Here is a 22,372-nt window from a genome sequence, read left to right on the forward strand (position 1 = left end):
TGAACGTCTCTGTCAGTTTTAATATCCACCTAGAAACGAACTTCTCAATTTTAGTTGAACGTCGTATCAAACCATTGAAATCTTCTGATCCTTTCACTATCTGCAAAGTTTCTATCTAATCAACGGTTCAAGATCCTGTTAAGATGTTCAAACGTATCTACATTCCAAAGTTAGATCTTCATCGGAGGCTGCACTGCTGAAAAGATTAAATCGACATTTCTCTTGTGAATATATGGACACAAGTATGAATATGCAGACATTTTAAAGAAAATTGAAGGAGATTGAAGAAAAATAGAAGGAGGGTAAGAAGTTGTGTGAAAAATTATGGGAGAGATGTTGTATTTATAATAGATTAGTGGTGGAGCATTGACACACATGGCTACATGCATGCGTCATTGCTTGTGGCGCACACACATGGCTACACATACATGCGCCATTGCATGTGACGCTTTCACATGTATGTGCCATTGCATGTGGCGCTTTCACATGCATGTGTCAATGCATACGCTCAAGCCATTGACGCCTATGTTCAATGAAAAGCAAATGCACCAGTCCAACTAGCGCATGCTTCCTGAAACGTGATTATTTCCGTAAATTTTTTGAAAAACATATTATTTTAAAATTTTATTTGAAAAATATGATTATTTATAAAAAAATCCGAGTAATGATAACCTAATTTATGCTCTTAAAGCATATGTTAAAAAAATCTAAATATAGAAAATTTATGTTGAAAAATCAATAACAAAATTAATTATAAACATTTAATTAAAACAATCCACAATTTTTTTTTAAATCTATGTTTAACTCTTAACATATGTATAAGGGGCCAAACATAAACCCTCCATAACATTTGACTTCTAATCCAATGGATTCATGCTCAATCTAGAAAATTTTACCTGTTACCCCATCATCTATTCCCCTATCCTACAATAATTTATTTTGATCAAAATATCCTTATATAAATAATTTATTAAAAGTAAAAAAAAAATTATAAAAAATAATTTTTGAAACTCTTTTGCAAAGTCTTCCCGTACATAAAAATTGACTACCGGAACTTTTTTGCAAAGTCTTCCGGTACACACAAAAAAATTTAAAAAATATTCGAAAAATGACTACCGAAACTCTTTTACAAAGTCTTCCGGTATACAAAAATTAACTACCGAAACTCTTTTGCAAAATCTTCTGATACACACAAAAAAAATTACAAAAATACTTGAAAAATGAGTACCGAAACTCTTTTCCAAAGTCTTTCGGTACACAAAAATTGACTACCGAAACTCTTTTGCAAAGTCTTCCGGTACACACAAAAAAAGTTAAAAAATATTTAAAAAATGACTACCGGAACTCTTTTCTAAAGTTTTTCGATATGCAAAATAAAATTTAAAAAACATTTAAAAAATAAAATAATAAATTAGTTAAAATATATAAGGATAAAATTGATATTTTTTATAAAATATAAGGGTATATGAATAAATGTATGGATATGAGATAATTTTTTTCTCAATCTAGTGGATTCAGCCCAAGATAGTCATTGACAAATTGTTTACCACCCCTTCAATTAAATCTGACATTATATAAATATTTTCATAATTTCTAAACTGTTTATAAACAATATTGAATAAAAAATAAGACCGAAATTTCTGATAGTTCATTTTAAATTTTTGATAACAAATTAAAATTTTGGTAGTTCATTTTCAAATTTTTGATATAACTTTTTTCCGATCTTTTTAAAAAGAAATTAACATACTCGATTTTTCAAAAAATCTAATATTGCCTTATTTTTCCAGTTTATTCAAAGAAGTTGTAATTTTTTGAAAATTTTCAGCCGGGTAAAAAAAATTTTGAATTTTTCAAAAATTTCATAAAAACTTTTGGTATTTTTTGAAAATTTCCAATAAACACAATAAAAAATTTTAAAATAAAATTATAAATGTATAAAGATAATAACACCACTATGTATGAATGTCAAGTTAATTGAAGACCGTGATAAATTAAATACTCTAAATTATTTTATATTTTAATATTTGTTATGAGGCTTGAGTTAAATACACTTTATATATTTTTTTAAAGAGATTAATTACTGTACATTGTATTTCAATTAAATCCTTTTTTAAAAGCTTACAAATTTTCAAAAATCCGTCTCCTCATATCTGAATTCTTTCAAGAGTATCCTAAATTTTTTGAAGTAAAATTTACAAGTTTTTTAATGTTTAATTTTTTTTCTTCATATTAATATATGAGAATGATTATGGAACTAATATATTTGATGTTCGGAATTCCGTGGTAATATTTGTGATTTTTTCCGATGGTAATATTATTCGGATTTTGAGTTTCAAACATATTTTCTAAATTATTTTTTTAAGTGAAATCATATAAATAATTAGGTATACCCAAAAATTAATTTTTAAACAAAATATTTTCAAACATTTATAAAATTTAGAAGAAATACTTAGGATATATTGGATTGGTGGTATGAGATAGAATGTAATGGAGTAGAGTGGTAATTAATGAGATTTTATTGTTTGGTTTTGCAAATAATGGATGGAATGAAATATGATGGAATTCATTCCATCCAATTCCATCCAAATCTCTATTTTTTATTTCATTCAATTTGGGTGTATGTAATGGAATGAGACATTTATAATAAAATAACCAAATAACTGAGTGAGATCTATCTTCCATTCTGTTTCATTCCGTTCCGTTCCGTTCCACTCTATCATATTTCATTGCGCTCCGCTCCGTTATATTCCATCAATCGAAACATAACCTAATGTGTAATGGGCAAACCTTTAGCCTTCAAAATCTACTTCTATAACAGAAGTACAAAACCTGAAGAAAGTGCTCAATTAAGTGGTATTAAAAACTCCTTACATAAACTAATAGAATCACTTGTAATTAAAATTTCAACAACACTACCAATGGTTAGATGATACATGTATGATTGAACTTAGATTTGATAGAGAAGATCATGATTTGATCCCCGCAACTAATATTGGAAGGGGGTGAAATCATTAAAACTAAAACTAATTCCCAAATTGGATTAGTAGATCAATTTGGCCGAATACTTATGATGAAAACAAATTCTTCAATAACACTTTTTATTATGTATCTATTCTATATACAGAAAAATATGATTCTTTTGCATGACCTCTAACTAGGGATGACAATTAGACTCATCCCAGTGAATACCTGCAAAATTTACTCATAATGAGTAGGGTAAAAGCCTGCAATATTAGTACGAGCACGGGCACGGGCACGAGTACGAGTACAAATAATTACTCATTAAAATAAGTGGGCATGAGTGCGGATACAGGTACCTTAGTACCCATCTTTCCCCATACCCGCACAATACATTTATGTAAATTATTATACATAAGTTAATTTATCAATTTTATTGAATACATCATTATTAAACTTGTATTTTTATATTTATTTCTTAGCTCAACAATAATATCTTTGGATTATTTTTTTAGTGTTCAACTTAAAATTACATAATAAATTATAATTGATTAATTGTTTTTGTTAAAAATGCATATAAACATATATAAGTGTTGGTGATTTTAGTATCATCAATGTATTTTAGTAGTAATGTGATTTACTATAGGGCGATGCAATTATGCGTTAAAGCTTGGAAACGAGTTAGGGGTAGTGCGGAGTGCACGCTCGTCGAGCCAACGTATAATTGAATGCGAATAATTGAAACGGGGTTCCAAGGGGCGAAGCCCCTGGCGGGGTGCGGGGCAGCGCCCCGTTCGAAATTTTCTTTTGAACAGTTGAACCCTTTCCCAACCGACGTAACCATTTCTGAACAGTTGCGTCTTTTCGGTTTCTGTTATTGATCTCCTATATAAGGAGTCATTTGGCCTCAGTTTAAAGGAGATAACAAAACCAAACTTTCTCTCTACATTCCTGAACATTTCTCTTTGCCAGAAACAAATTGTTCTTCAAGAATTATCCCCACAAAGATTTCGTGAACCCAGACAAGAATAGGGTCGAAATACTTTGTTCGGAAAGTGTACGAACACGATTCTTCGAAGTTATCCAGGATTATCATACCCGATTCTCTAACAAAAGAACAAAGTAGTTTTTGATAATCATGGTTGGAGGAAGCACCGTCAAGGAGATGACTACAAACTTCGGAAAATTGGACAAGTTTCAAGGACAAGACTTCAGGCGTTGGCAGAAGAAGATGCATTTCATGTTGACAACGTTGAAGGTGGTGCACGTCCTGTCTACACCGATTCCAGAACTTCTGGAGGAAGACACGGTTGAAAATCTGAGACGCAGATCAAAATGGGAGAACGACGACTACATATGCAGAGGGCACATTCTTAACGGTATGTCTGATCCCTTATTTGATATTTATCAAAACATAGAATCTGCAAAGAAATTGTGGGATTGTCTCGAATCCAAGTACATGGCAGAGGACTCATCCAGTAAAAAGTTCCTGGTAACCGATTTCAACAATTACAAAATGGTTGAATCGAGGTCTGTCATGGAACAATTCAATGAACTCCTCCGAATCCTTGGACAGTTCACACAACACGGATTGAAGATGGATGAAACAATATCTGTCTCAAGCATCATAGACAAGTTGCCTCCTTCGTGGAAGGATTTCAAATACAATCTGAAGCATGGAAAAGACGAACTGTCTTTGATCCAACTTGGAAGTCACTTGCGCATAGAAGAATCTCTAAGAGCGCAAGAGGATGACAAAGGAAAAGGCAAAGAAATTGCTGGACCCTCGGTTAATATGGTCGAAGAGGGTGGTAAGAACGGTAACAACAAAAACAAAGGAAAGAAGCGTGCTTTCAAGAACAATAAGGGCATTTTCGGTGCTAACAAGAAACCGAAACTAGAATGCTGGAAGTGTGGTAAAACAGGCCACTTCAAGAAGGATTGTCGTTCCGGCAAAAAGCATGATAACGCGAATGCAAGTGGTTCAGGAAAGGGGTCTAAGGACCAATCCGAAAACCAATGTCAGAAATCAATTCGTGATTTGAATAGTTTGATTAAACATTCGGTTTCACTAAATTCTGAAGCATTCTATGTGCAGGATGATGCTATCGCGTGGTGGATTGATTATGGCGCTACAACACATGTTTGCAAGGATCGTTTCTGGTTCAAGACTCTTGTTCCAGTGGAAGATGGTTATGTCCTTTACATGGGAGATGATCACTTCGCTCCCGTTGAAGGCAAAGGAAACGTGGTGCTAGAATTCAGTTCTGGAAAGACTATTACTTTGTTTAATGTTTTGTATGTTCCTAAACTACGTAAGAATTTAATTTCTGGTCCTGTATTAAATAAGCTTGGATACAAGCAAGTGTGTGAATCCGATAAATATGTTTTATCGAAGTCTGGTGTGTTTGTAGGATTTGGATATTATAATAATGGTATGTTTATGATGAATTTGAATGGAGTTCCTAATGATTCTGGTTCTGTATTTATGTCCTCTTCGAATGTTATCAATTCATCGTTATGGCATGCTCGTCTAGGACACGTACATTATAAAAGAATGCATGAAATGTCTAAAGATGATTTAATTCCTGTTTTTGATAAAAATGTAGAAAATTGTAAAACTTGCATGTTAACAAAGATCACTAGGCAACCTTTTAAAAGTATAACAAGGAAATCTGTCATTCTTGAGTTGATACATAGTGATTTATGTGATTTGCATGCTACTCCATCATTAGGACATAAAAAATATTTTGTCACTTTCATAGATGATGCATCCAGATTCTGCTATGTTTATTTGCTGCACGCTAAGGACGAATCCTTAGATAAATTCAAAATTTATAAAACTGAAGTTGAAGTGCAACAGAATGTGTTGAGTAAAACATTACGTACAGATAGAGGTGGTGAATATTATGATCCTGTATTTTTCCAATCCGTAGGAATCATTCATGAGACTACGGCACCTTATACACCTCAACAAAATGGTGTGGCTGAAAGGAAAAATAGAGTGCTTAAGGAAATGGTGAATGTCATGTTATCTTACTCTGGTTTGAGTGAAGGATTTTGGGGAGAAGCTATGTTAACGGCTTGCTATTTGTTAAATAGGGTTCCTAATAAAAGGAACAAGACTACCCCATATGAACTTTGGTATAAGAAACGACCCAACTTAACATTTCTACGTGTTTGGGGTTGTAGGGTCGTGGTTAGACTCCCGGACCCAAAAAGGAAAACTTTGGGTGAAAAGGGTGTAGCTTGCATCTTTGTTGGATATGCTGAGCACTCCAAGGCATATAGGTTTTATGTTATAGAACCTAATGACTCGATTTCTATTAACACGATTATAGAATCGAGAGATGCCATATTTGATGAGAATTGTTTCTCTTCTATACCTAGACCAAAGGACTTTATACCTAATTCAGATGAATCTCTAAGGGATGATCATTCAAATGATGTGCCAAGTGAGACACTTGAACCCCGTAGGAGCAAAAGAGCTAGAAAATCTAGATCTTATGGATCTGATTTTCAACTATATTTAGTTGAGGGATCAAAGGATCAGATTGACACTCAATACTATTATTGCTATAGTATAGAGGAGGATCCAAGAACGTATGATGAAGCTGTGAAATCTCGAGATTCTGCTTTTTGGAAAGAAGCAATTGACGAAGAGATTGGTTCTATCATTGAAAATAATACTTGGGTATTATCTGATTTACCACCAGGTTGCAAACCATTGGGTTGCAAATGGATCTTCAAAAAGAAGATGAAAGTCGATGGTACAATTGACAAGTTTAAAGCTAGATTAGTTATCCAAGGCTTTAGACAAAAGGAAGGGATTGATTATTTCGATACCTATGCTCCTGTTGCCCGTATCACTACTATTAGATTGTTGATTGCCTTGGCGGCTATTCATAATCTAGTGATTCATCAAATAGATGTCAAAACAACATTTCTGAATGGTGATTTGGAGGAAGAAGTGTATATGAAGTGTCATACGGTGAACTGACTTTATTGGATTTGTAATCGCAATGTCGCGGTTAGCAAGAGTCGCCACCGACTCTTCTTTTATCCCTTAAGGAAAGGTGGAAAAGAACAGGAAAGACCTTAATTTTAAATTCTTAGGTTCGGGAGGTACTTTATACAAAGGGAAGGGGTTAGCACCCTTTGTATCCATGGTTATCCATGGGCTCTTAATTGCTCAATCATTTATGTTTTTCTTTGTTTGAAAAAGGTGGTTGAGAAATGAAAAATGTTTTGAAAATGAGAATTTAACTTTGTAATGATTCTTGCATGAATGTATACAAAGTGGTTATCTCGTTTAATTTAGAAAATAGTTTAGAAAAATATAACTCGGCAATGATCCTAGTACGGATGTATGCTAAGTGGTGATTTTCCAAAAGAAGACATTTGAAAGGTGTGGGGTGTGAAAAGCATTTTTTGTTATGAATGAGCAATTAAGGTTATACCTGTCCGAGGTCTTTCTGGGCATTTCCCATCCTTATGAGGGTAAAACTGTCCTTACTATTGAGAAGTAAGTAGTTTTATCCTGGGGATGTAAAAGGGTCATCGTAGGGTCATCGATAGGTCATTGAAGGCAACAGTTGTGAGGATACCTTAGCATTCGAAGGGACTATCATCATTTAACCGTAGGCTACACTGAAGGGTCATCGAGGGACAAAATCGTATTTTAGAAGGCAACATCCGAGGGACTATGATGATTTTACCGAAGGGTCTTTGCTAGGGATATCCCCATATTCGCGGGACATGACCGTAATATTGTAATCGTGGGGTAATAAAGAGAGGTCCGATATCATTTATTTAAAGTCCATGTTTTAAATTCATTAGGTAATTATGGTGATACCGTATTAAATCGATACATTAAAGTCAACATTACATTAAAAATTAATATGGTAAAATTAATTAGGCAATCAATATGAATTTTCACATTAAAGTGAAATAATTTAGAATCCCTCTCCATGAAGGCTTCCCATGCATAAAGCGGATTATTAGCCGGTTATTTCTTCGGAAGTATGCTAGCCTTTACACCATGAACACACGGATTAAAGCATAAAATACAATTGGAAATTGCATCATAAGATAAATATAGCAGCCAAGCATTTAGGCCAAATAATGCAGAATCATCATTAGGTAAACATGAAATAGGCAGCAAAAAGCAAAGCAGTCCCTGGCCCGGTCGCCTCTGCTTCGCCTAGCGAAGGCTCAGCGAAGGCTCGCTGCGGGCTCGCCTAGCGATGAGCTAGCGAGCGGCCACGGGTTTGAAATTTGAGAACATTATGACCTCAACCTGCAGCATGGCTTATGGCATCCAACATACAATTATATGGTTCAGTTTCACAATAGGCAAACACATTTAAATTCTCATGCAAGACTTCAAAATGTTTATGAATTCAATTATAATCCACAAATTAAGAACATGAAGTGGTACCATATGCCAAGTGAAAATACAAAACGATATCACATGCAAATTAAGATACTAAAGTGATACCACATGCAAAATAAGGACACCAAATGATAATCATATGCCAATTAATCATATGCCAATTAAGAAGCTAAAGCGATAATAGTGAGGCTAACCTGTTTGCAAATCAAGTTGTAACCTTGAATTGGCGAGCCGGATTGAGTTGGACGGCGGTAGCTTCGGAGCGGCCTTCAGGGTTTCCGCCTTCTGAATTCTTTGGATCAGCAGGGTTTCTGTGTTTCTCCCTCTGGATGCGTGTTTCCGTCCGTCTTCGTCCGTCTGCGTGTGTGTTTTCGTGGCAGAGAAGTAGGTATTTATAGTAGAGGTAGTGGTGACCTAATGGGCTTAACATGAGGTCCAAAAATCTCAAACTTCGCAAGCTTCGCTAGGCGAAGGAATTGCTCGCCTAGCGAGCAAATTAGGTCTGGGCTTTTTCCTGGATCCAATGCTTCGCTGGGCGAGGGACATGATGAAATGTTCGCTAGGCGAAGGGATTGCTCGCCTAGCGAGCAAGCTATTTTGGGCCCCTTTTGGATTGTGCCTGTTGTGAGCTGGGCTTTTGTTCACTTGATGTCGGTGCCTTGCAGAATAAGTCGGAGGGTTTTGAGAAATGCTTTGTAATACCAACGGGCAAATTTTGGGGTATGACATGAAGCAACCTGAAGGATTTGTAATGCCTGGTAATGAGCATAAAGTGTGTAAGCTAGTTAAGTCGTTGTATGGGCTGAAACAAGCTCCGAAGCAGTGGCATCAAAAGTTTGATGAGGTTGTTTTGTCTAATGGTTTCATTCTAAACCAAGTTGACAAATGTGTATATAGCAAATTTGATACTTCCGGTAAAGGAGTTTTCATTTGTTTATATGTTGATGACATGTTGATCTTTGGTACCGACCAAAATCAAGTTGATAAAACGAAGAATTTCTTGTCATCAAAGTTCTCCATGAAGGATATGGGAGAAGCGGACGTTATACTTGGTATTAAGATTAAACGGGAGAATAAGGGGATTGTAATTACGCAATCTCATTACATTGAGAAAATACTCAAGAAGTTCAATTATGAAAGTTGTTCTCCAGTAAGTACTCCCATGGATCCGGGAGAAAAGCTTATGCCAAATACAGGTAAACCTGTGGATCAACTCGAATATTCAAAAGCTATAGGCTCTTTGATGTATGCTATGATTAGCACTAGACCGGATATTGCTTATGCGGTTGGAAAGTTGAGCAGATTTACTAGTAATCCTAGTAGACATTGTAACACCCTTCTAAAATACCCCAAAAGTTTAATTAAAATAACAACATATATCAATCAGAGTAAATATGCAATTAAGGGTGTCACACAATTACTTCGCACCATTCACCATGATAACTGTCATGCTCTTTTATTAATTCAAAACATAAAGCATTTGCACAATACGCAGCGGATAGAGATTAAATCAATCATGCAAAACATGTAGCATATTACATGTAAACTGGTTCACAACCAACAATAAAACATTTAAAGCATCCCATCCCGATGTTACATCTACCAGAGCATGACCCACTAAGGAACTACACTAGACTTCAAGCACTAGCTCCTACTCAATCACTGCTCGTTACCTGAAAAATAGTTGTAAGGGTGAGTTCCTCAATCGATATAATAAGCATTATAAAATATCATGCAATGTTAAGTAATTTAACACATTTCATCACCCTAATCATAACACACCTTCAGTAACGGCACATCAACTCAAACATCATACTCAACACCAACATAAAGCACACGTATAATCTCAATTCATACTCAACACCAACACAAAACACACGTATAATATTGGAATACATCCATTCATATTATACGCCATACATACATTATGCAATGAGACTCCATGCATGCGGTACCGACTGTTCGTGAACATATAGTTCAACTTCACCGACCAAATCCAGGTACGACTACCAAGCTCACTAGTCCCACTCATTTGAGACCTAGTGACTCACTCACTAATTCCTCACCATGGGAATTAGCTACCACCCCAAGGGCTATGATATGCACGCTAATCACCTAGCATGCAAACATCAACAACAATCCAAAATAGACATATGCTCACACTCTAAGCCATAAAACAGTCCATTCCACAATTTCATACATAATACATACATTCACAGCATTATGCATATCATCATACATCATCAGCATATTATCACAAAATCATATCATGTCATGTCAATTACTAATCACAGTATTAGCACACTCTACTAATACCTACACTGCTCAAAACAACGGGAAATGATCCCTACTATATCATACATCAGCTAAATTACATCACCCAGCTGCAACGACCAAAACTGCACAACAACGACTCAGAAAAATCACAATTCTGCCCATACGCGTATTGCCTAGTCCCATACGCGTATGGCCCATTTCTCAGCCAATCCCATACGCGTATCACCTGTCTCATACGCGTATGCTACGCGTACCACTTCCCCATACGCGTACCAACAGAGACCAAACCACGTTCAAAACATCATCTTCCTCATCCATACGCGTATTGCCTAGTGCCATACGCGTACCAGACCATCTCATACGCGTATCACCTAGTGCCATACGCGTATGACCAGAAACCAGATTTCCAGATCTGCTATGATTTTCTCTGCTACGAGATTCTCAGATCCAACCTTCCACATTCCAATTTTTACACAACATTCATTCATATTGTCTAACACAGATCATACACTTTCAATCTCACAATTTCTAACCTTATTACCTCTAATTCCTACGAATTTCCTTCAATTATAATCCAAATTTCGTTCATCCAATATTTCACAAATTTCAGCATACATCATTCTAATCAGAGTCAAATCAATGGTTTATCACTACCCATTACATGTTAACCCATAATACCCATCAAACGACGATAAACCCCCCTTACCTGAGTTAATCCGACAATCCTTTAGCTTCGAGCTCTTCCTCTCTTCAACCCTTGTTCTCTGGCTCTTTTTCCACTTTTCTGTCTCTTTTTTCCTTTTCACGTGAAAAATAACCCTTTTTACCAAATGGGACTCTTTTTCTTATTTCCAACTTATATATATTTTCCAATAATTATTATTCCAATAATAATAATAATAATAATCCAATAATTCCAATTATTTAATTAAATTAATAAATATAATATTAACTTAAATTAAATAATTATCTTATTTTTATCGGGGTGTTACAAACATCATTGGAATGCGATAACTAGGGTATTCAAGTACTTGAAGGGTACAATGAATTATGGATTGTCATATATGGGATTTCCTTCGGTGTTAGAGGGTTATTCGGATGCTAGTTGGATAAATAATGCTGAAGATTCATCCTCTACAAGTGGATGGGTGTTCTTGCTTGGGGGAGGTGCCATCTCATGGGCTTCCAAGAAGCAAACATGTATAACTGGTTCCACAATGGAATATGAGTTTGTAGCATTAGCTGCTGCTGGTAAAGAAGCGGAATGGCTAAGGAATTTGGTATATGAGATTCCGATATGGCCTAAACCGATATCACCAATTTCTATCCGTTGTGATAGTACTGCCACATTGGCTAAAGCTTATAGTCAAATATACAATGGAAAGTCTAGACATTTGGGTGTTAGACATAGTATGATTAGGGAATTAATCATGAATGAGGTGATATCTATTGAGTTTGTTCGGTCGCAACAAAACTTAGCTGACCACTTGACGAAGGGGTTAGCTAGAGACTTAGTGAAGAAGTCGGTAATTGGGATGGGATTAAAGTCCATTTAAATCTATTAGCTATGGTATACCCAATTCCCTTCTAATACAACATTAGAAGCAGAATTCAATGTGGAAAGATCATAGTTAGAGATTGGAGCAATTGTGTTTATCTTTCCAAGGTATGTGCTCAGACCTGCAAGTGATGGCTAGGTTGAATTATATCTTCTTAATGGTTCTTTTGCAAAATTGCAAATGCAGGTGCAAGATTAAAAGAATCACCTATGTGAGCATGAAGTTTTGCCGCTTCAAGAAGCTTGGACTTGGCTTCCTATATGCTTATTAATGGATAAGGACACATGGCTTGTAAAGTGTCAAGTATGAATAGTAGAGTATTGTAAGAAACATATGTGTACTATATCTTCAGACACTCAAATGGATTGACGGGTTCAATCGCTATGACACCCCGATTTTCGAGTATTTGGAATGTGTATTTGTACTAAGATGAAAATTCAATCGCAAGACATTTTCATTTATGCATTTGTTTGATCATTATACCTGTGTGTTATACCCTTGTATATATTATTGTATATACTGAGTAAATCAAGGATTACACTAAAATGGGGGGGGGGGGGGATTTGTTGGTGATTTTAGCATCATCAATGTATTTTAGTAGTAATGTGATTTACTATAGGCCGATGCAATTATGCGTTAAAGCTTGGAAACGAGTTAGGGGTAGTGCGGAGTGCACGCTCGTCGAGCCAACGTATAATTGGATGCGAATAATTGAAACGGGGTTCCAAGGGGCGAAGCCCCGTTTGAAATTTTCTTTTGAACAGTTGAACCCTTTCCCAACCGACGTAACCGTTTCTGAACAGTTGCGTCTTTTCGGTTTCTGTTATTGATCTCCTATATAAGGAGTCATTTGGCCTCAGTTTAAAGGAGATAACAAAACCAAACTTTCTCTCTACATTCCTGAATATTTCTCTTTGCCAGAAACAAATTGTTCTTCAAGAATTATCCCCACAAAGATTTCGTGAACCCAGGCAAGAATAAAGTCGAAATACTTTGTTCGGAAAGTGTACGAACACGATTCTTCGAAGTTATCCAGGATTATCATACTCGATTCTCTAACAATAAGTACATATACTTAGGTGAGGATATAGGTACGAGTATAATTGTTGTTGCCCACGCGAGTATGAACTCGAGTACGAAACTATAAAAACATATACTATAGTACCTTGTTCACACTGTATCCATTGTAATGCCTCGGACCCGATTCCACTACCAAAACCATATTAAATTAGTTGGATTCTTGGCATCACCATTTGTTGAGAATAATAGTAATATAAATTACTTAGATGATAATTTATTTTATAATTAATTTAAAAAAAATAAATAAATTCTTCCATAACCATAACCCGCACAAAAAGCATAGGAGAACATGCAAGTATTGCATTTTTTTTATAAAACTAGTGCTCAATATTTGAATCGTAAGTCAAAGCAAGTTCTCTTAATAATTATATTTAAAGTAATTTTTATATTCTATTGATTTTTTATTAACTTTGTTTCTCTTTATATAAATAATAATTGCGTCCACATTCTCTTTTAATAATTTGTTTTTATCAATAAAATCGTATAATTTTGATTAAATTTAATTAGTTCATTTTCAAAAAGTATTATTATTTTTCTCTCCGAATTCACTTTTGATTTAGTTTTTGTATAAATTTAATTATTGTCGTTTTCACAAAAGTCACGGCCATAACACCAATGATTGCATTTAGCTGAATGATACAATTGAATGACTTATTGTCCGAGTATATTAAGTACGAAAAGAAGAGATGAGAAGACTCTTTTAAGAAGAAGTAAGTCCTCAAGAAGACCGTTGGATCGTGGCTGGAAAAAAGAAAAAGAAGCAAGTAGTAGGGAAGACGAAGGGCACAAGGGGAAACACCAATATATCGCTTCCATAACGAGGGGAGCCCGTAGATCGAGCAACCCTTCCAAGAGTATAATTATAAGAAAGATTGTTGAGTTGGTGCTCGTCGATAAAAAAGAAGGAAGCATCTCGCCCACTAATCCGAAAAAGTAGATCCCTGAATTCCGCGACAACGAGAAGGTCGGAGGAATCTAGAATGAAATGTTCCCTTGGTGATAACGGCTACTATTTCCAACTTTGATGTTTCCGGGGTTCTGATTGATGGTGGCAGCTCTTGTGATATCATGTATGCGAGCCTCTTTGAGAATATGGGGTTGAAGAAGGAAATATTAAGGCTATACAAGGGGTCTGATTTACAAGATTTTAATGGAACAATTACTCGTCCTTGGGGGTATATCGAACAGATGGTCACCCTAGGAGAATGGCAGGATATCATGAGCATCAACTCCCAATTCCTGGTCATCCCATGCATGAGAGTATACAATTGTATCCTAGACGATGTTTGACAACAACATTAGGTGCATTAACCTCCCCGTCCACCTAAAGTTGAAACATCACAATGTGCATAATGATCCGATGACGATATGTGATGACCTTTCCGAAGCGAAGAGGATATTTATCGGACCCTGCAGCAATACCATAAGGAGATAGAGTGCAAATCCATGAAAATAAATGTGGCTTCCTAAATCAGGCAACTAAAGGACATGGCTATTCAACCTATTTTCAGGAAAGTGCATCATTAGACCAACAAAAGTGGTTGATCTGCGTGAGGATCGAGGATATCTTCCATAAACCTTATGACGAACAAGTGGTGGTGTAACCACCTAGTTATATTAAATTTGTATTCCTTTTCGTAAAGAAAACAATCATTATGTATTATAACAAATTAAGTAAAGAAAGAATTTTTTTTACTAAATTATCTTTTCTTTTATGATCATTAAAGGTAATGACGAGTTCGGGTACAATTAGACAGATCGAAGCCTCATCACAAAGACATGTGGGTGATATGACGAACGCGACATGCATATGATTAAAGCAACCAAAACCCCACACACTAGGAAAAAACCTCCAAAATGAAAAATAATCAGCTCACCCCTCTTGGATCCTGAAGTTGTTCTTAACAACATTAACATGAGCGATTGTTTCTTGAAATTATCCATTTTAACCGTTTTTTAAAGTTAGAGCAATCTCACATATTAATTTCATGAATCAGTGGTCTAAAGTTGCAGATCGAGATTTTGAAGTTCTTAACTTAAAAAGAAAACGAAAACAATTTCTCAATAAACCCCCAAATGAACATTCTTAAATCTTTTACTATGTTATTCGCACGGTCACAACCAATAAATTTGTTCAAATTTTTCTTCTTAAGTTATTTCTCAAAAGATCTATTTGATTTTATGTATTTCTCTAGATAAAATGAGATAGTTAGAATATATAACCATCAAATAACATCCGACTTAATGAGATAGTTAGAATATATAATAATAATAAGACGAAAAAAGAGACCCATCACGAACTATTCAACAATTAAATTCAATATAATATCCATTTATATTTAATCAAATTAATAATTAATATAATAATTATATTATATTTTAATAACAAATTAAAATAAATCCCCAAAATATAACAATCTAAACTCTAAAATTCTCAATAAAAAAATATACCTCTTTCTTTCAAGTTTCATTTATACCGAACAACCGAAATTTCATCTCACTCTCTGATCACTTTTCTCATTATTCAGTAAATATTTCGGTAACTTTAAATTTAATTGAATATCAATACATTTAATCAATAAAACAATAATAATTTATTTGAATCAAAACAATAAATACTATATTTGTCTTTCAATATCATTTTATTTACCGCTACTAAACCAAATTCATGCACCAATTTTCTTATTTTTTATCCAAACAAAGTGTTAAACTTTTTTACTAATACATTTAGATATGGTGATAAATTAATAAAGTGGTGGCACAAAGTTCCATTAACGTTAAGTTGGGAACTTGTCCTAATTAAAAAGCAAAAGCAAAAGCAAAGAATTTGCAAACTGCAAAAACAGATTAAAACTCTTTCTTTCCGTTAAACTCTTTCTTTCTTGTTGTTGTTGTTGTTGTTGTGAAACGCAACAGAATATTGTTATTGTTGTTCTGCTATCAATGGAGTTCGATCCGATCCCAATCGGTTCGTGCTCCAAAGATCACCACAACATTTATCAAAACTGGTTCAATCATGCTGATTCAGGTATTTTCTTTATCTATTTTTCCATTTCGTTATCGATGAAATTCACCACCGTGCTTACTTTGATCTTCAGATGCTGATGGCCGCATAACGGGGAATGACGCCACCAAGTTTTTCGCCATGTCTAATTTGTCTCGTCAAGATCTTAAGCAGGTTTTCTACTGCTTCTATGACTTGTGAATAAATTATCCAAAATATGATTGCTTGGTTGGTTAAACAATTAAGAAAAAAAATGATAGAATTGGTCACTTATAGTAGTTAAGAATTTGGTCAACTTTATTTATATATTGTTTTCATGAATGAGTAAACTAGTAAGTTAATCCATGTGTAAGATACTCCTGAATTAGTCCCAAACACTAACAATATTTCAGTTTAATGGATATTACACTATCTTCTAATAGTAGTTGTAATACCACTAACTTGAAAACAAACATCTGATTTGGCGGAATACATGATGATCATTGGTTGACAGTGTAAAATTATTTTATACTGACGGTGCATCTCCTATTTTCTCAAAATTTTTAAAAAGGTTTTCGGCTCTATTAAAATTTCAAGTTGATTCTTATCTATAACAATTTACTGTCAATTAATTCTTCACATTATACAACTTACTATCAATTTGATCCCTATATTTTAACTAGTTATTATCCGTTTAATTTCTAAGGTAAATATGAAAGATTAATATGAATAAAATTTGACAGAGTCAAGGATCTTTTTGATATATATTCATATTCTCATGAATCTATTTTAGAGCATGCTATAGAGACAAGGTCTAAGTATACGTTTGGATTGGCGTTGGATCATAAAAAAGTGCGTTGAAATATCACGTTTACAAAGAAGCCTCAATATATAGCTTCAAGAAAGTCGCACTTATTGTGCATTGGAATGTGGTATTTTAGATAGAAACGCTAATCTAAACATACCAGTTTACTTCAAAGAATATATAATATAGCAGGATGTTATTGATTTCTGTTTTTGTAACTATTTATGTACCTATGTTGTCAAGGATGCGTTGGTCCAATTAGAACTTCCCCTGCACTTCCTTACATTAAATTCCTCTTTATTTCTTTATACCTAGTCAACTAAATTGTTTGCTTGCTCCTTACCAAAATTAGGTGTGGGCTATTGCAGATTCAAAGCGACAAGGTTATCTAGGTTTCCAAGAGTTTATAGTTGCTATGCAGGTAAAAATATGTTATACTTTGCGGAAGTTTAATGCTGATGGATTCCCTGAATCTTACTCATTTGAAATGTAGCTAGTTTCTTTGGGACAATCTGGGCACCCAATAACACATGATCTGCTGAGTAGTGATGGTAAGTTGTGTGTGTGTTTAGATTTTTCTTCTATTAGTTTATTTAAATAATTGTTTGTAGTATTGGTCATATATCATGCATATGTTTATTGTGAATTTCTTTCTTATAATTTCTATTTACCTAATAGAGCTTATCATTTATTGCAGTTGATTTGAAAAATTTGAAACCTCCCATAATGGAGGGTTTGGATGTATTACTAGCTGTAAGTATTTATTTGTTTATGGCATTCTCTTCTTCATGTGTATTTATTGAAAGTACTTATTGCTTGGCTTTGTATATCCAGAAGAAAAAGCATAAACAAAAAGAAGTGGATGTAAATGGTAATGTACTTTCCATTTTACTGAATATAGGAACTCATTGATTATAGTTATTCTTTTGTTTGTTCTTTTCTCTTCAAAGTATCAGTTCAGTAATTAGTGATAATGCAGGTAGTTCTCAATTACAGCCATCACTATCAAGTAGTTGGTTTTCTTCAAAATCCACAAAAAAGGCAAGCATTCTGCTAATGTTACATTGATTATTTGTGTGTTCATATTATCCTTAAGTATTAATTAAAAACTGACACGAATACTCAGTATGTACTCAAAATGATGTTATTAATAGGAGCCTAAGACTAACAATATTTGTTGCCTTTTATGCAACTGTCTTAAGTGATGCAAGCCGATACAAGTAGTAATAACCTACCTGATATTAATAGATGAATATTAATGTGTCAGTTTTGAGTTGTTAGTATCAAGGCTTACCAAATTTTCATTTTGTCTTGTATCTATCTAGTTTAGTTTCTGATAAAGGCCATCCTGTAGATATGTTCTCTAGGTCCTTTAATTTGTGTTGTTGCTACTTCTTTGCTGTTGCCAATATTAGAAATTATCAAATATATGTTCTTTATAGGTTTTTTACTTGTATTTTGGTGCATATTTCCACAGATTCCACTTTCTTCTGTGACATCAATAATTGATGGCCTGAAGAGACTCTACATCCAAAAGTTGAAGCCTTTAGAAGTTACTTATCGCTTCAATGATTTTGTCTCCCCGTTACTGGTCAGTAAGTTACTATCCTTAAAAATGACTGATTGATTTCGTGTCATATTTCTTTACTTGGTTTTATCTTTGCTATGTTTTAAATACACAATTGACATCTTTATTAATTACAACTCTTCAATCATTGTAGACAAATAGTGATTTTGATGCCAAACCTATGGTTATGCTTTTGGGTCAATACTCAACTGGTAAAACAACATTTATCAAACATCTGCTTAAATGTAGTTATCCAGGCAAGTAATTCTGCTTTCTCTGTATCCATGTTGGTATCTAGGTGTGTGTGACGCTTCTCATATCTGTTTTGTAGACATAAGTTACTGAAGTTTGTCTTGTTTTCCCATAACTGTAAATAGGTGCACATATTGGACCCGAGCCTACTACTGATAGGTTTGTTGTTGTCATGGTATGTGCCAGAAAACCAGATTCTCTCCCAAAACTCTCTAATACATTAAGAAAAAATTTCAAATTATTTTTGCATCGATACCTATTTTTAACATTTTGAATTACTGTATTCATTTTAATAAATCTTCATGTCATTTTGGAAAATAAGTTATTGCATTAGTTTAAACTAGCAAATGGTGTTGGTGTCAGTCTGGACCTGATGAGAGAAGCATTCCTGGAAATACTGTTGCTGTCCAAGCAGACATGCCATTTAGTGGACTCACAACTTTTGGCACAGCTTTTTTGTCAAAATTTGGGTGTTCACAAATGCCTCATCCTGTAAGTTGCTCTCGCTCCATTGAATAGGTTTATAGATTTTCCTTGTGTGCATTTGGACGTAACCAGTTTTTGATTGTCCAAAGCTTCTGGAGCACATTACGTTTGTGGACAGTCCCGGAGTTCTATCTGGAGAAAAACAACGAACGCAAAGAGCATATGATTTTACGGGTGTAACATCTTGGTTTGCAGCTAAGTGTGATTTGATACTCCTCTTGTTTGATCCTCACAAACTTGATATTAGCGATGAGTTCAATCGCGTGATATCATCCTTACGGGGACATGATGACAAAATTCGAGTGGTTTTAAACAAGGCAGATCAAGTTGATACTCAACAAGTAATTGCTTCTGTAGTTAAACTTCTATTTATTTATAAAATAATTTTTTTATTACATGATAAGGAAATGCTGACCTCTATTTTGGCCCTATGTTGCAGCTGATGAGGGTTTATGGAGCCTTAATGTGGTCACTTGGGAAGGTGCTGAACACACCTGAAGTCATTCGTGTGTATATTGGGTATGTTACTTCATATATGTATATGTATATACTTCACTGTCAATGTTGAAATTTTCTCTTTGACATGGAGAGTTGAAAAGAGACCAATGTGTTTCGACAATCACTAGTTATTTTAAGGTTCTCTTTATTTGGTATCAAGAAGCTGCATCAATGTTACATTTGTGGTGGAATCGTGGCAGATGTATTTTATCTCACCTTTCTTTTGCAGTTCTTTTAACGACAAGCCTGTTAATGCTGCTGTTAGTGGTCCAATCGGAAAGGAACTGTTTGAAAAAGAACAAGAAGACCTTCTTTCAGATCTGAAAGACATACCAAAGGCAGCTTGTGATCGAAGAGTGAGTTTATTGATTTTATTTTTGTTTATTGAAGAATGATTTCATTTTTGTTTATTTTGTACTAATAATAGCTGACAAATAAATTCTGAAGAGATTGATATGATTAAATTACAATGAAGTCAGTCTTTTGATTTGATTTTTTCTCTCTCTTTTTGTGATTATATCTTTTAGAAATATTTAATTTTGTGTATCTTCTTGAACCATGTTCACCAGTTAAGTTTATCTTATTTATCAAATTCATTGACTATTGTATTGTAGATCAACGAGTTTGTAAAACGAGCCCGAGCAGTTAAGATACATGCTTACATTATCAGTCATCTTAAAAAGGAGATGCCTGCAATGATGGGCAAAGCTAAAGCTCAGAAAAGACTAATTGATAACTTGGAAGGTGAATTTGGAAAGGTATGAATCTGATTCTACATCTGCATGCTCACCTACATGTCTATTTGATCTGACATCTAAAATTCAAAACAGGTACAAAGAGCGTTCCATTTACCTCCCGGTGACTTTCCAAATGTTGAGCATTTCAGAGAGAGCTTGCGTGGTTATAATATTGATAAGTTCGAAAAATTGAATTCGAAAATGTTACAAGCTGTTGATGACATGCTTGCCTACGACATTCCTAACCTCTTGAAGAATTTTAAGAATCCTTATGGTTAAATATTTACAAGCACTTGATCCAGTGATGAGTTGATTTAGTTGGAGTGACATTTGTAATATACAAAAATCACGGGTTATTGATGTAATTAATGTAAGTTCGTATTAGATCTTTATGTAATAATATACACCTGGAGCCCATTCTGTGTAGTAGAGTTTTATTGTTCAAATATGAACTCTGTACTCTTATCATTGTCATCAGAAATAGCTTCAAATAAAAAATAAATTGAAAGCACAGTGTTGGGATGTGATTTGTGGTTTATGTGTCTCTTTGATTAGTAAAAAATGAGATTTTACTTGGTTCCAGTTTTACGTTAGAATTTTAGTTGATTTGTTTGTTTTCGTTAAAATTGACTGCTCATATTATAGCAATGTAAGATGAGTGCAATATGATTAAGAGCCTATTTGTTTTGTTTTTTTTTTAATGATTTTTATAGTGTTTCATAATTTGGTATAAAATAAATTTATAAAGAATTTTTTATAAAAATTTCAAATGCAAATTTGGTTTGAATAATTGATTGACCTCTTTATTACAATCGATTGAGTATTCCAATTTTTTTCTAAGTCAATTGATTGAGTGTTTTATTCAATTGATTGATCGGATTGTTTTTTGGAATTTATTGAACATTTTAAATAGAACAATCGATTCCCTCTCTCACTTAATCGATTGATCCCTATTTGTGTGTGAAAACTTCTGAATCATTGCAATACCTTTTCATGGCATCTGATCATAACACTTTTTCCCAATCATTGCAAATTCTTATGATGATTTTCTCAAACATTGTCATAATTTTCTAAAGGTATCTTGTGATATATAAATAAAAGAAAAATCATATTTTAAATCACCTCTTTAATCAATATTTTCAAAACAATTCTTCTATTCTTTTAAAAAACTCTTTTTACTACATAATTTTCATATCAGATAATTTTTTTTAGCACTTGGAGTTTATGATTATTGAATTGTTATATTAAAGGAGAAGACAAAAGTTTGTATTTTGTATATTATCAAAATTCGCTGTATTCAAAATAATTTGTACTAAATTATGGATGCTTTCTCAATTTTATTAGAAAGTTAAAAGAGTGTTAGTGTGAGGATGTAACATTTTCTAACATAGTGAAATCTTTTATGGGATGTGAGAAAATTGAACTACACTTATTTGAAAAATAAAACTAAGATATATTTTATCTTATTTTATTTTCTGCACTTTATTTTTCCTGCTTTATGAAATATTTGTTCATCATAATCTTTTGAAAAAATAAAAAATCCTAAAATCTGCAAAATAATCAAAAAAAAGTCTTAAAATCTAATTAATCCATTTTATATTGCAATCTACACTTCACATAATCCATTTTGCTATCCCTACACTCAACAAAATTCAGTTAAAAATTATGTTAGAAATCATGTAGTGTTATATATATATATATATATATATATATATATATATATATATATATATATATATATATATATATATATAATATATATATATATATATATA

The 22,372-nt window shown here is 33.7% G+C and overlaps 2 protein-coding genes across 3 annotated transcripts; both read left to right on the forward strand.

Moving 5' to 3' along the window:
- Positions 1 to 4,096: 4,096 nt before the first annotated feature.
- LOC127121657 (uncharacterized) lies at positions 4,097 to 12,387 on the forward strand. Its single transcript, XM_051052112.1, has 3 exons — positions 4,097 to 4,724; positions 11,717 to 11,910; positions 12,376 to 12,387. Exons 1-3 carry the CDS (start codon positions 4,097 to 4,099, stop codon positions 12,385 to 12,387), a joined length of 834 nt encoding a protein of 277 aa, XP_050908069.1.
- Positions 12,388 to 16,032: 3,645 nt separating this feature from the next.
- LOC127117687 (EH domain-containing protein 1) lies at positions 16,033 to 21,124 on the forward strand. Of its 2 annotated transcripts, XM_051047776.1 has the most exons (16): positions 16,033 to 16,297; positions 16,368 to 16,447; positions 17,410 to 17,478; positions 17,551 to 17,608; positions 17,755 to 17,810; positions 17,892 to 17,928; positions 18,037 to 18,098; positions 18,535 to 18,648; positions 18,779 to 18,881; positions 19,002 to 19,051; positions 19,240 to 19,368; positions 19,452 to 19,703; positions 19,802 to 19,881; positions 20,090 to 20,216; positions 20,475 to 20,618; positions 20,691 to 21,124. In XM_051047776.1, the coding sequence occupies exons 1-16, from the start codon at positions 16,213 to 16,215 to the stop codon at positions 20,874 to 20,876; spliced, it is 1,632 nt and encodes a 543-aa protein (XP_050903733.1). In that variant the 5' UTR covers positions 16,033 to 16,212; the 3' UTR covers positions 20,877 to 21,124. The 2 variants fall into 2 exon arrangements, with proteins under 2 accessions (XP_050903733.1, XP_050903734.1); XM_051047777.1 differs by lacking the exon at positions 16,033 to 16,297 and having other exon boundaries at positions 17,426 to 17,478.
- The last annotated feature ends 1,248 nt before the right edge of the window (positions 21,125 to 22,372 follow it).

Source organism: Lathyrus oleraceus, chromosome 2 (genome assembly GCF_024323335.1).
Source record: "Lathyrus oleraceus cultivar Zhongwan6 chromosome 2, CAAS_Psat_ZW6_1.0, whole genome shotgun sequence".
NCBI lineage: Eukaryota > Viridiplantae > Streptophyta > Magnoliopsida > Fabales > Fabaceae > Lathyrus > Lathyrus oleraceus.

Coding starts and splice junctions, on each gene's coding strand:
- LOC127121657 (XM_051052112.1), top strand. CDS start 4,097: ATGGTTGGAGGAAGCACCGTCAAGGAGATGACTACAAACTTCGGAAAA. Junction 4,725..11,716: donor AGAGGATGACAAAGGAAAAG/GCAAAGAAATTG, acceptor CTTCGGTGTTAG/AGGGTTATTCGGATGCTAGT.
- LOC127117687 (XM_051047776.1), top strand. CDS start 16,213: ATGGAGTTCGATCCGATCCCAATCGGTTCGTGCTCCAAAGATCACCAC. Junction 17,479..17,550: donor AGTTTATAGTTGCTATGCAG/GTAAAAATATGT, acceptor TTTGAAATGTAG/CTAGTTTCTTTGGGACAATC. Junction 19,704..19,801: donor ATCAAGTTGATACTCAACAA/GTAATTGCTTCT, acceptor CCTATGTTGCAG/CTGATGAGGGTTTATGGAGC.